The following is a 15198-nucleotide window of genomic DNA, read 5'->3' on the forward strand; positions in this document are numbered from 1 at the left end:
ATGTTGTCCCTTGATTGCTCTCCGTCCACAGGTTTCTGTGATGCTATTATATCAATATCCTCCTTTATCACAAGCACTCTAGTTCACCCATCTTATTATTTAGACTTCTAGCATTTGTGTACAAGCACTTTAAAAACTTGTCCCTGTTTATTTGTCTGCCCTTTTCTGATGTGCCAGATTCTTTTTTATGTGACTGTTTATCATCTGATCCGGCCCTTACATTGTCTACTTCCGTCCTCTTGGAGGTAATGAATTATTCATTTGCTCTTATAATAAATATTTTAACTTGTGATATATCTGTAAAATACCAAATAGAGGCTGCTCTGCATTTTAATCTGAGCAAAACACGTCGGTATTTGCACGCTCTTTTCAGATATTTTGTTCTTTGTGATTTTACTGAATTTAAAGTGTTCATGAAAATTGGAGGATTCAAGAACAGAGCCTCTTACTGGATCACTGTAAATGGAGTGATCCCAGTAGGGACAAAAATGCCATAGGTATGTCTTATATTAAGTATTTCCAGGTTTTTAGTTTTTTTCTAAACAATCTAGGCTTTCATTTAAACAAATAAAGGTCAAAAGTTTCAAATGGGGAGTGTCTAAAACTAGGCACCTAAATCCATACTTAGGCACCAAAATAAGTGGCTTGAATTTCAGAAGTTCTGACCACCCCCAACTCCTACTACTGTCAACAGAAACAGCCTCTGCTCAGACAGCGCTGCTAAATCAAGCCACTTGTTTCAGTGCCTAAATACGAATATGCTGCCCAACCTTAAACACTCACATCTGAAAATTTTAGACTAAGTTTCTAGTCCTCTGTATTACTAGATGGCCATCAAAAAACTGTCTCTATCCAAACAACAAACAGCGAAGTTGTGAACTCCAGTCTACACCACACCACTAACCTCAATGAGGTCTCTACTTGGAGTCCAGTTGAGATCTAAAAGACACACAATAAGGTAAAGGATTCCTCCCACTTTAAAAAAAATACTGTTTTCTAAGCTATTTTTAGAACATAAACCCTTTGCCTACCCAGTCCTTGGAGAATAAGACTCTATTACCAATGTTTAGAAAAGAAAGAGAATGAGAGTTCCTCTATCCATTTACCTTTGCATTTTAAAAATTACTCCGAATCTCCCTTCTCCTGTTGCAGCTCCAACATAGAACCTCAACTCCAGACCCTAAAATGGGCACATGGCTCACAGCATGTACTTCATCTTGTACTTTAGCTTCCCAGGCCTATAAGAGATTTGGCGTCACAAAAGTATGAACTGTCTTTATTTTGCTGTCTAATGTTGCATTATTTGAACTGATGCACAAATATTGGAGGTGCTTTTGTTAATGCTACATGCTCACCTAAACTGCAGATCAGTGAAGTTTTACATTGTCATGTACAGGTACACCTACTATAAAACTGTCCATTTGTTAAAGTTCATAAAGTAAGATGAATGATAAACAAAGAATTCTACATATTTGAAAGAAATGACTCAAAAGAACTTTCCAAAACTCTCTGCATGATTGCAGGGCTAACCAAAATCAGCAATAAGTTTAAAATGTATAACCATTTACTAGTAAATCAATTACATAGTACAGGACAGTTCCTACAATGCTTCACAAATATTCCTAGCAAAATTCCCTCTAAGTTTCTTCAAGATTTCCAGCATCCCTGGACACAATATGCACAGATTAATAAGCTACTTAAAACTGACCTATACATTATGTAAGCACAAAGTTGAATATGTAAAGATATAAAGGCTTATAACAGAGGCAGCCTTTTTTTCAAAAACTTAGATTTGGGTATTCAGAATTACTAATCACAATAAGGAAATCCTTGTACCTTTCCTTGACACTTTGGAACTAGTGCTTGCAAATTGTATTTCTGTATCTGTTGGTAGAAGGCCCCACAAATGCGGTCCTAAGTGGTCACTTCTCCTGCTTATGCTTAACACACTGAACTAGAACCCTACAAATTCCCACTCCTTGTCTAAAGTTGGTGGGAACATTACATTATCCACTGCCACTTTCATAATGAATAGGTCTGCCAAAAATCAGCTGTGTTGGGCAGAGTGGATATGCAAGACAAAAGAGTTCTCTCTTTTCATTCCCTCTTCTTGCGCCTGTGGAGATCAAAGGGTATATATGGCTCCTTGCCCATTTACTCAAACACTTATGTCATACACCTATGCCTCTGAAGATGGGTGCCTGTAGGTGGGAGGCAGAGCAAAAGGATGAGGTGAGATCAGGCAGGCAGCATGCTTGCCTGCTGAAACCTCATACCACACTCCATGTATCAATTTAGTGCTCATTCCATCCATATACTCAACTTGGTGTCCAATCCACCCTTGTATCATGTACCAATACTAGAATTCAGCTGACCATGGGTCCCACTCCATCGCCTCACCTGACCACATTGGGGTGCTCAAAGGTCTCCAGGTGCCTCAATACTGCCACCTCACGGATGGTGGAGAGTGGCATTCCCTCCTCGCTTGTCTGCACCCGCACGCGCTTCAAGGCTACAAAACGACCTCCATTCTTCAAGTCTCGGGCCTTGAATACCTTCCCATAGGCACCTTCACCAATCTCAGCCACACATTCATACTGCTGGTCAGCTAAGCTCATGCTGTCCTTATCCATGCTGGTGCTGCTTCTTCTCTTGTCTCTGGAGTACCTCAGGTCCTGCTGTTGAACTGGCAGCTTCCTGCAAACTAGTATTTTGCTACTGCTGAAAATGCAGTGCACACACCAGCAGCAGAGCTGCCACTGCTGGAGGAGCAGGCAGGATGATTTCACCCTCCTGCTCCCCTGTTCTGCTTCAATACAGTCCCCAAAATGCCTTCTTTCTCTCTCAGCCACCAGAAATTATCATATAGTCTTTGGGATCATTGTCTGGATAACGCCAGTTAAATCTATGGGACAAAAAAAACCCAAACATTAGAAGTTCATTAGTGCTGGGGTTGTCTCCTCTCCAGCATCATTTCTCCCTGTACATAACATGCATCTGCTGCATCTTCAGTTCACATACTTTACATGGGTTAATAACTGAGAAAAACAGACTGACATACATTATTTGACGAGATGGGTGTATGCAGGACACAGTATGATGCAGATGATGGGAGCAAGTGTAATGCTGTAGGAATGCAAGGCATGAAGGGCACTGTATAGTTACTAAGTAGGTTCAACACTGCATAGGGAGGGGTAGCAAGTCAGTGCCAAGGGAAAGGATGGGTACCAGCTCAGTGCTGAGGATGCGGGGCGGGATATAGTCCCAGGGCAGGGAGTACCAGCTCAGTGTTGGGGATGTGGGTTGAGTGAGCAGTCCTACAGAAGCAGGTAGCAGTTCAGTGATAAGGATGGACAGAGTCCTAGGGCAGGAGGTAGCAGCTCAGTGATCAGTGGGCAGAGTCGCAAGGTGGAGGAGGGGTAGCAGCTCAGCACTGGGGACGTGTGTGTGTGGGGGAGATTCTCAGGGCAGGGGGTAACAGATCAGTGATGGGGTGGGGGAAGAGTCCAGGGGAGGGGACAGCAGGTCAGTGATGGGAGTGGAAGGAAGTGCCAGGGGAGAGGGGAGCAGGTCAGTGATGGGGGTGTGGGGAAGTGTCCAGGGGAGGAGAAAGCAGGTCAGGGATGGGAGTGGGGTAGCAGGTCAGTGATGTGGGGGTGAGGAAGTGCCCAGGGGAAAGGGGAGCAGGTCAGTGATGGGAGTGTGGGGAAGTGTCATGGGGAGGGGGGAGCAGGTCAATGATGGGGGGATGGGGAAGTGTCCAAGGGTAGGGGGAGCAGGTCAGAGATGAGGGGCAGGGAAATGTCCAGGGGAGGGGGGAGCAGGTAGTGAATGGGGAGATGAGGAAGTGTCAGGGAAGGGGGGCAGGTCAGTGATGGGGAGACAGGTCTAGATGGCGGGGTGAGGAAGTGTCAGGGGAAGGGGGGGGTAGGTCAGGATGGGGGAACAGGTCAGTGGATGGGGCGCGAGTCTCCAAGGAGAGGGGAGCAGGTCAGTGATGGGGGGCAGTGTCAGTGATGGGGGGCGGGAACCGGTAGGGGAGGAGGAGCGTAGCAGGTTGTGGGGAGCTGTCAGTGATGTGGGGTGAGGAGAGTGTCCAGGGAGAGGGGGAGCAGGTGCAGTGTGTGGGGGGGCGGAAGTGTCTCTAGGGAGAGAGAGTGGTCAGTGAATGGGGAAGCAGGTCAGATGTGAGGGTGATAAGGTCAGGGGCAGGGGGAGAGGTCATGATGGGGGGCGGGAAGGTCAGGGAGAGGGGGGGGCAGTCAGTGTATGGGGGCCAGGTGTGTTTGTGGGGCGCGGAAGTGTCAGGGGAGAGGGGGGCAGTCAGTGATGGGGAGCAGTGTGCGTGTGGGGCGCGCGGACAGTGTCCAGGGGAGAGGGGGGCAGGTTCATGATGGGGGACCAGGTCAGTGATGTGGGGGCGCGGAAGTGTCCAGGGGAGGGGGGAGCAGGTCAGCGATGTGGGGGTGAGGAAGTGTCCAGGGGAGGGGGGAGCAGGTCGGTACCCGGAGGAACAGCAGAAACGCCCCCAGCCGGGGGCAAGGGAGCCCCGCGGGAGAGGAAGCGGCTCAGCGCCCTGCCCCGCGGAAGGGAGGCACCGCCTGTCTCCGAGAGCAGCAGCTGGCTGCCCAGCCCTCGGGAAGTACGTCCCGCGGGGCCAGGCCGCTGCGTGCCTCAGGCGTTGGGGCGCCCCCCGCCGGGGGTCTGCTCCGTGCCTCCCGCGGCGCGTGTGTGTGAGGTCGGGGAGAAGGGGCCTGGCCTCGCAGTGCGCCTCAGGCTCCGCGCGCACCACGGCGGCGTTTAGTAGCGCTCCAAGGGATCGGCCAGAGCCGCTATTGCCGAACCGCGGAGGGCTTCGCCCATGGAAAGTTACTGCTCCGAGAAGAATGCGGGCACCGGAGGGAGAACCCCCAAGCAGCCCCCCCCGGCTGCCCGCGAGGGGAACCCCCCAAGCAGCCCCCCTACCAGGGCTGCTTGCGCAGAATCACCCCCTAGAAACAAACGTCTTCTTACGAGTGCATGCTCGGGAAATCCCCTCGCACAAATCCCCCAACAAGAATGCATGCGGGACAGGGGGGGAGGAAGGGCAAAACCACCTCCGAGTAAAAATGCATGCAAGGAGGGGCCCCCCCAAAGCAGTCCCCAATAGGAATGCATGCAGCGGCAGAAGGGGACTCCTCCGACAAGAAGCACTGGGGATCCCACTGAAATACTCGAAAATAGAAAACAGGCGTGAACGGGCCCCCCAACGCAGACTCGTGCATACACGGCTGTCCCTCCCCCCAACAAGAATACATGCAGGAGGGGGACGGCAGAAACTGTACCCCTAGCGCCAGGGCTGAACGTCTTGGGGGCCGGCCCCACAAAGCCCCGATCACACCGTTCGAGGAAGAGAAGCCCCCTTAGCCACAAAACCACCCAGCCGGGCAGGGGCTGTTTGCGGGGCGTTCGGCAGTAATACTAGATGGTAGGAGAAGCACATGGCCACTTCCAATTACCTGGTCCGCTCCACAGCTGCCCCGGTCGTCGCACGAGCCCCAAATAAGCTTCCGTAGGGGGGGAAAATAACCTTTCCCGAAGCAAACCTCCCATTCGATTACCGCGAATAATAACCGGGTAATAAATATTCACATGATGCCGCCAGCAGGTCTCTGCCGCGGCAGCCCAGGCCACACAGGTAGCTGCAGCAGCTGCTCCTCCTCGACTCTGCTGCTGCCCTCCGCTCGCATCCTCCTGCAGCAGCCTGGCAGCACCTTCCTGCCAAGGGCTCTTTAACTCAGAACCAGAGCGGCTTCGGCCTCCCACCCCCTGCCTGGGAAGGGGAAAAAAAAAACGACTCAAAGTCCCGTGTTCACCAGGCTGCAGCTGATCAAAGCCCTGCAGGCTGCACCACGCAGCTGCCCCGTGTGCGGGGCTTGTAAACCAGCTCTCCAAGCCGCCCGCTGCTGCTGCTTCTCTAGCCTCTGTCGGCTCCTGCTCACTCTGAGAACAGTGGCGGCAGCACAGCTCACAAACCTCCCCCCCCCAACTTTTTTTTCCCCTTGCTTTCCCACGCTGGCTGAATGTGACTTGACCCCGTTTCAAAAAAGTTTGACAGAGTGCTTTAACATTTCCGCATTCCTCCCCGACTACAAAGGCTGCAGCCGCCTCCTTCTGCTTTCTGTCTCTGCTCTCTGTCTTCACACTCAATGAAATCCTTCATGTGCCTCTGCCAAAGGCAGCCACATACCGCAAGGGTCGCCGCTAGCGCAACTGCCAGAGGCATGCACCCCGGGGGAGAGAGAGAGAGAGACATCATTAGGGAGCAAAAACCTTAAGGTGATTCCTATTTGCACTGAGGCAGCGCCAAAGGACCCCCGGTCATAACTGGGGCACTGTTGTGCTAGGTGCTGTAGAAACATAATTATTTATATTCCAGGAGCCTTCAAAGGCCTGATTCAGAGGTAGAGCCGTCCAAACACCTAATAATAAATATTACTACTTGGGCTTTTAGTGCTTTTCATTTAGAGATCTCGAAGTATGGTCCTGGCAAGTAGATCTTTATTATTATTTGCTAAGCAATCACAATGTGTTTGACCTTGACAAGACAAAAACCAAGAGCAATCCCTGCCCCGAAAAGCTTCCAGTGGGATGGGGGAAATGAACACTTTGCAGGGCACTTCACTGCTGCAGCGAATACTTTGTACAAAGTTGATTCCTACAAATATTGAAATTCACTGCAGAAGAATGCACAAAACAGATGCCAAATTACTCTCTCAGTAGGGGAAAACACATCTGGAATTCTTGAGCCTCATTCCCTCCCAATTGATCCATTCCACCAAATTCTTCTCAGAACCTCAAGGACATTTATGGAATTCAGAAACTCATCAGAATCAGTTCATTTAGTGCTTAAACTAGCTGGGACCGAGATCTCCCACTTATTTTTGGAGGTGGAGGATGGGCTAGCTGGAAGGGAAGAAAAGGGTACAAAGCATAAATTAAATTCATGGAGTACAGAAGTCATTCTGTGCTGAAGTTTTTGCATCATACACAGTGTTATGTACTAATGTCTTTAGGTGCTGAAAATAACTCAGAACATATGGTTCTATGTACATAATATTATATAATTAAAAGACCTCCACACAGAAAGACATGCACAAAATTATTTTTTGAAACAAATTTGACATGTCCTCTCAGCTATCAGCTGAAATCTAGTTGGAGGTGCTGGTTCTACCACACACTCTGAAAACTAGGGCAGATAAACTTCAAGGCTCCACCCCTGTTTCTGACCAGTTTAGAAGCATCACTTGGACTGGGGCTACTGAGAAAAAAAATTGAGCATCCCTGACTTCATTTGGGAGGAGAAATGGAACTTTGTGCCAAAGAACTGGGAGTCTTCAGCAAATAAAATATTATGTGCTGGGCACTAGAATTTTCAGAAGTCCCTGCATACATTGCAAGATCTACAGAAATCAAATTTGTGCTCCTAATATACCTTATTTGATTAATGAAAATAGAAATTCCCAAAATGTTTTCTTAAATTAATGTTAAGCTTGCTAAAGCAAGTGATAAACATTGTTAGAAAAATATATACCCAGAAAGTTAGTTAGAAATCTCAAAACTTTAGCATATGTAAATAAAATAATCTAAATATTCAAATATGTATATTAATACTTTTTCTAAAAAAATTCTAGACATGAATATTGACATTATATTATATCTATATGCACATTACCTTGGCTTATCATTTCCATACTTTTTAATGTTCAGAGCTTTTCAATTGTAACATTCTTGGTCTCTCCCCCACTTTTAACAACCTTGGACCAGATTCATATACATAGGCCATAAACTACATCTCTGAGTGCAACAGTATTCACTTTTGAGGAAGGACAGGCAGCAGTATTTGCTGCTTGCCCTACTTAGAGGATTCCACAAGGGAAAGGTAGCTTTAAATTCCAGCTAGGTCTTTCCCGGAACCCTACTGATGGAGTCTGCCTGTGAGAGGCATTGAATCAGTTACACGTACAACTTCATATTCAGCCCCTGCAATGTGGGAGGGATAACATTGCTATTAAGCCCTTATGTTTTCCATTTCCATTGCAACTTTTGAGTTCAAATTTGCAGCTTTAACATTTCACCATTACTAAATTTTGCACATCACAAAACCCATCCTTAAAGCATTCTCTATATAAACACTTATTAGAGAATATATTTGATTTTTCAGTGTAGTATAAATGTTTTGTCTGCATGAATTTGTGATGGTCCAATACTAAGAAGTGGTGAAACAATGAATAACTTATGCTATTCATTCTACCAAATAGATTCCAATAAACCATCTCTACCATACTACCCAGTTATGAGTTTGCTACATTGTACATGGTTTTATAGAATTTTAGGAATCTTTCAGAGAGTTTTAAAAGTGCTATGAGGTAGTTTTTAATTTTTTGTGTGTGTGTGTCTTTCCACCTGTAAGGCCAGCTGCTTGAGTTACCTTGACCCTGCTGTGCAGGGTTCAGATGATTCCTACACACCTCTAAAATGAGATAACAACTTTTCTGTACCTAAAAATTAAGTGATTTCAGGCAGAATTTCAAAATATACTTCGGTATAAACATCCGATTAAAAATGGGTGATACTACAAAACAAGTTGCAGCACAGAAAGCAACTTCTTGTCCAAATTTGCAAAATTATTTGACTGTTTAAATCTTAAATAGATTTTAAAGTAATAAAGTTGTTTCATATAACATGCTTTGTGAAAAAAATTATAAACCACCAAAGCTAAATTGCCAGATATAAAAATAATCTTGTTTAGGTTTTTTGTTTTTGAAAACATTTCTAAAATATCTGCTATCCCTTTTCATGAGACATTTTACATTTCAGTGTTTCTGATTTATTGTATTCTCATTTTGTCTCTTAACATCAGGAGGCTTTGTAATCCATATAACAATACATTCCATATTGCCTTTTTAGTTTAAAATCTCTTCATTTATATATTTAAAAAAATCTGCATCCACTTTTGGCTACTGGTGTTGTGAAAGTCCATTAAATATTGGTGCTAAAAATAAATTCAAAGTAAGAATAGTTGCTAATTCTACACAAATTATTACGAAAATATTTGTTGTACTGAAAAATTAGGGTGCTCTTAAAAAGGAAGGAGAGACAGAGAAAGCTTTCTCTGCATTTCACTTTCCTTTTAACCCATCAATTTTTAATTTGTGAAACCCTATTTCAGAATTCTGTTTAGCTTTGAACACTAATAAAGAGAACCAATTTATATGGAAAGATATTTAAATGAGGCTAATTTTCCTGTATTTTATTGGTATTCAATATACATTAAAATATAATTAAATCACCTTAAAACTAAGACCTCAACGTTATATATGCTGCTTTAGCGAATACAAAACATATTCATAAATGAGGTCTCTAAGGTTTTGCTGGAAACAATGAATAAGATGATGATGTGACAATAGGTGACAAATAATTACTGGAATTAACATGCTTTTACAGCAGTTTACAGTAGTTGAATAATCTGGCATCTTTCAGTACCACAAAAGTGCTATGAATAGTTTAAGACTCTCAGAAAGAAAGCTATATTTGTTTGCTTAGTGTTTTAACTGTTTCAGGAAACTGCTTAAGTTTTGTTGGGAATTCCAGAATTTGGTGTTACAAGAAGTCCTCATACAAATCAGAGTGAAACTTACTCTTCAGAAGTACATATTTGAATAGAGGTTTTGGATGATAAGGCAACAGTTTTCATTCTGATTTATCTTTGTTTAGCCTGCATCATCTATCTTAGCTGATATGGTGTGGTTTTTATTCATTTCGTTAGGCATTCCTAGTTAGAAAATCCCTTACATAGTTGAGAAACTAGCTATTACTTGGCCAGAGTAGTCACAAATCAATTGAGTTGGTACAACAGATTGTGTTTATTTGTAGAATCCCCTGGTAGTTAGATTTTATAATATTTGAGCACAAATTGTAAAATCATGATCAAAATAACCTTTAGCAAGTGTAAAGAGGTTTGTAAATAAAACACCTACTGTTCATAATTATTACATACCAAGATATTCCCTAAAATAAGTACTTCATTTATCACAGATTACGTTGAACTCACACAATACATTTTTAATTTAATAGTAACTGCATTATACATTCGTGTGGGAAAATGTATAACAAATAGAAAACACTTTTAAAGCTACTTTTAAATAAAATGCAGACATAATAAAGAAAAAAACATGTTTTTGGACAAAATCTACCACTGAGATTTGGTACAAGTATTAAATTATTTTAAATAATTATATGATCAGCATTCACATTCTTAATTAGTTAACCAGAACACACAAAACAATCTCTAATCCATATTTTCAGAAAAAAACACACTTGGTTGTAAAAATATCCACCGAATGTTTTAATTAGTTCACATGGAATAGTGAAACACTGTTCTAATCTATGTAAAATGTACGTAACCACTGTATAATTGGCAATGATTAAGGTAACTTAAGGCAATAACAGAATGATTCTGTTTAGCTTATTTTTCTTTCAATCAGACATCTGTTTATTGTTGATAATTTTGTGTTTCACAAACTGTATCTTTCCATTACTCCAGAAATAAACTCTACTATTTTCTATTGTTTTTTTCTAGCAGAAAGAACCACAATATGATGCTATGTTATTCAATGCACACATTTTTTCATATTTCCTTGTATATGCTTTAGTAATTACAAATCCTAAGAGGTGCCAGTAAACATGCCATGTGAAAAGCAAGTTAACAAATAAGTCCTTGCCTGCATACTTGCTCTAATAAAATTTGGAACTTGTTAATGAATGCATTTGACCACATATATTATACATAACCTGCTCATCCTCTTCTTTATAAAAGATCTGGAGAAGACCTTATTTGCTTTAGAAAGGAGATTTTTGCATTGTTTATTATGTACCTACTGTACTTTGCTATGAAAGACCCAAGGATAATTGGATGTTTCTCTTTGAGAGAATAACTTCTTATTTATTGTTATTTGTATTTTGTATCACCTACAGACCCCAACTGAGATTATGGTCCATTGGGCTAGTATATAATAAGAGACAAACTCTATGCCAACAAGTTTACAATCTAAATAGGTAAGACAGACAAAAGATAGGAAGAGAAACAGGCACAGTGTGGTGCATGAAGAGACTTGCCCAAGGTCACACAGGAGATCAGTGACAGAACTTTGAAGAGAATCTAGGTCTCCTGACTCCCAATCCCATATCCTATCCACTAGGCCATGATTTAGAAATCCAAACATGCAGCAACATACCACAAAAGATTTAAGGAGGACAAAGTGACACACTTTATCCATTTTCTCAAGATTTTAAAGTTCTCTCTTATCCTGTAATTATCACTGGCTGACATGTCATCATTCTTACCTGCTCATTACTAACAATTGCCATGGATAAGATTTCCCCCCATCCCTTTCTATTCTCTTTCCTCCTTTTACAGACCTGTGTATCTGCTTCTGATATATGTATGTGTAACAGGCTCCTGACCTTATAAAACACTTCATTTTTTTGGCCTTCCAGATGAGAAATCTTCCAGAAAAATCTCCATTTGATTTATACATGGAGCATCCTAAACACTTTTTGACATGCAGTTGTACTATGAAAAGTAGTACGGTATCAGACTGTTTTTTGAAAGGGCCGCTCTATTCTGAAAAATTTACTATAAAAATGGCACCTTACTCAACAGACCTGATCCTTGTATGTACAGTCATATTAGCTGACTTTACTGACTAATGTAAATGTTTACTACTTTTTATTCCTGTTGGCTCTGCAGAGTCAACACGACTACACAAGAAGGTGAGCAGGATTCAATTCTAGCTCATGAGTGATCAACAGAATTGTCAACTAAATTCCAGTTGCAGAAGCCTTATTGTTTGTGATATGGGAATGAGAAAGAACCTAGTTTAACTCAGATTTCAGGCTGAGTCTGAAGGGCCAACAGTTAGTAAAGCCATTTTTGTTTTTCTTTATTACAGATTTGATCTGACAGCTATCATTAGTCAATAAATATGGAGATCCTATGCCATTTTTACAGAGTCACTTTTCAGAGTAGAACTGCACTTTAAGTGTTTGATTGTAGCCAGAATCACACAAAGGTTGCTGCTTCATAACACTAGAACAATTTATTTATCACAGTGTACAAGATTAGAAAGAAAAACTAGGAGAGGAGATAATGTTCTGGATACAATACTATCTTGCTGAAGTCAAATGCTTGGGCATTAAATGCCCTGGGAACAGGAGCAGGCAACATATCTGGTATCAGGTAACAAATAAAAATAAATGGAATAAAAACAACTATGTTCAAATTATGTTAAGCATTTGAATGCCAGGAAAAAAATCAGTTGTGTAGTGTTATTATGGGCTGCTGAACAGCTGTACCTCAAAACTCAGAAGAAACAGCACTTCACTGGTTGGTGAATTGATTCCTATACAAGATAGGATAAATAATATTTGCTATTTAGTTATTCCCATTAAAATAGAATTTTATTATATGGAAATTAGAGTTTCCACTGTATTTCCTATCCTAAGTACAAAGACAATAGCACTATATATGCACATACAATAGCTGGAATTTAAAAGATTGATATTTATGACTTATAAGTCATTTTATATATACCAGAAAAATACTTGGTGGATGGAATCTTTTTAACACACTCGGAAAACTAATTACTTTCAAATAATAAATGTCAAGAGCTCCTATATATGTAGAAGTGCTACATACATATAGACATGAACTACTGCATGTCTCTCTATAAACTTAATTCCATAATAGAAGTTTTTGGGAATATACATATACAACAATAGCTTAAGAGGGGGGAAATTCATTTTGTTTTTTATAAGACTCCAAAAATGACAAAGCCAATATATTATAAGGTAAAATTATACGAACCAAGTATGAAAATGCAGTAACGTTACATCAACCAACCTCACTGCTGCCCCCATCTGCTGTCTACTGCCCTCATGTGGGCACAATTCATTGTGAAAGGTGTGTGGATACATATCAAAACCTTCATTTAAAAAGCCTCATTAGTGTCACTGAATGACAAGAGTATATTTACTGATGCCATCATATACAAAACCCAAGCATTTAAAAGCAAAAAATCGAATAGTTAAGGACATCATAAATATACTGCCCACATAATAAATTAGATTATTCTTATAAAAGATAAAACAATGAATATTTAATCACAATACAAGAAGACTTTACTCTGAAAAAACAGTTTTTATTTTGAGTCAGCATTGAGGAAGGAATATAGCCACTGAATCCTAGCTCTGTGAGCTAGAACCTTAGAGGTACTGTGGAAAAAGACACAAACTATTTAATATAGAGATTTTTTTTTTCACTAGAGCATCTACAGTTACAAAGACACTGACTTTTTTGGTATATGTAAAAAACCCTGATTTAATGAACTCAGTTTAATTCTGCATGTTACTTAGATAAGCTAGGATAAGAAGGGGCTGAGCTGGACTGGTCTGCAGCAGTTTGACAAACTGGATTTTTTTTCTGGAGGGTCGGTCATGTTATGCCGTACAGAGTGTAAGCTTTTGTGATTGTGAAGATACACTTCAAAGTGTGAATCAGGTGTAACCAATGCACTGATATCTGCTGGAGCTCACAGAGAGCCTGACACAATAGCGTTGACATGTGGGCTATTCATTGACTTTGAGGTCTAATTTTATGTACCAATATTGTTTGCTACCTTATCACTGTTCAAAACATGCAAGGAGGATAGTCATATTATGAAAATCTGTGACTACAGCTTCCATTTGGTATCCCAATTGAAAAGAGCTTAGTTGGTGAGCAGAGCCTGAGAGAGCCACTACTACTTTTTTTCCCAAAAAGATCACTAAATCTAAGTATATATCTCCTACTCATTCTAATAGTATCTGAACACATTAAAAGGACGATTACATCCATAGTAGACCCTAGTTTTCCTCCGAACTTTTTCCAAGGCAGTTGGGACTATTTATATATTATAAAAATTCCTTTAAACTCCCTATCCTTTTTCACCCTCTTCCACTTTCTTACTTTCGTTGTTGCTGTTTTTGCTGTGCACAAAGTGATACTTTCTCTCCCTACTTCAGTGCAGTGGACTAGATACTGACTGCCTTCAGTCAATTATTGTTTGGAACCTGAACATTGCACTTAGTATACATGCAAAAGCATTTTGCTGTTGTTTCCAGAATAATATCTGATAACATCGGCTATGAATTTTTGTTGACCACTGCCTAAAACAAAAAGACAGTAATTGTAAGCAATAGTCAGGTGCCTTTTCCAGATGAAAACACTTTAGTCTGCATTCCATGGTATATAGCCTCATCTCACTGCACATGGATTTACATGCATAACTCCCATTAAGATCAATACAAATTACATGCATAAATTCCTCTGGATGGAGATAAGAACAATATAACCCTTAAGGCTGTAAAATGTTTTATCAGTTGAGGAAATGTAATGCAAGTCTACAGTATGAGAACAAATTGAAGGAGACAAATGTTGAGCATGCAGTAACTCATTTTAAAGGCATTCCAGATATAAGTATATAAGCTGTTTATTATCCACAGCATACCAGAAGAGTTTATACCAATTACAATTATCTAGTGTGGCAGCAGTATATTATGTATTATTAATGGTTACCACTATATTTCACTCTCACTATGATCACTGTCGTAGCACATTTAGTTCTGAGCTTGAAATGCAGCACTCGTCATGAGATATTGTTAAAACTGATCCAGAAAACTACTACTTTAGATATATTATAGTACATTATTAATAAAAGATGTAGCATGGGCAAACTCATTAAAAACCCCACCATTTAACAACAGATATCATAGAGTAGGAATTAACTAAGAATAGGAAATAAATGTGGGATTTCAGATATCACTGAATGGTAATTGTTGGTAAATATTTCACTTCCTAATAGTAATCATTCTTCAGGGTTCAAGCTGTGCTGTAATGGCATTCTGGCACTTTTTTGGGGCACCACAGCTAATGCTGTTCTGGCACTTTTGGGTTCTTTTCTGGTTCTTCTGATACAATCACTTTTCGGGGGGGATGGAAGTGTGTTCTGGCACTTTGTTTTTTAGGACTGGAGCATCGCCACTGTTCCTTGTACTATTACTACTAAAGGAAGCTGTCTAACGGTTGGAACAAAGCACTAACTATCAAAACTCCAGTAT

The 15198-nt window shown here is 41.3% G+C and overlaps 1 protein-coding gene across 1 annotated transcript in view; it reads right to left on the reverse strand.

Moving 5' to 3' along the window:
* CDK6 (cyclin dependent kinase 6) overlaps positions 1–6000 on the reverse strand; it is a 194025-nt gene extending 188025 nt beyond the window's left edge. Inside the window, exons 1-2 of the mRNA XM_032785384.2 lie at positions 5499–6000; positions 2401–2905 (exon numbers count right to left, since the gene is read on the reverse strand). Coding sequence (XP_032641275.1) covers positions 2401–2633 — 233 coding nt within the window. The 5' untranslated portion in view covers positions 2634–2905; positions 5499–6000. The remainder of the gene's footprint in view (positions 1–2400; positions 2906–5498) is intronic.
* Positions 6001–15198: the final 9198 nt, after the last annotated feature.

This window comes from Chelonoidis abingdonii, chromosome 2 (assembly GCF_003597395.2).
Source record: "Chelonoidis abingdonii isolate Lonesome George chromosome 2, CheloAbing_2.0, whole genome shotgun sequence".
Classification (NCBI taxonomy): Eukaryota; Metazoa; Chordata; order Testudines; family Testudinidae; genus Chelonoidis; species Chelonoidis abingdonii.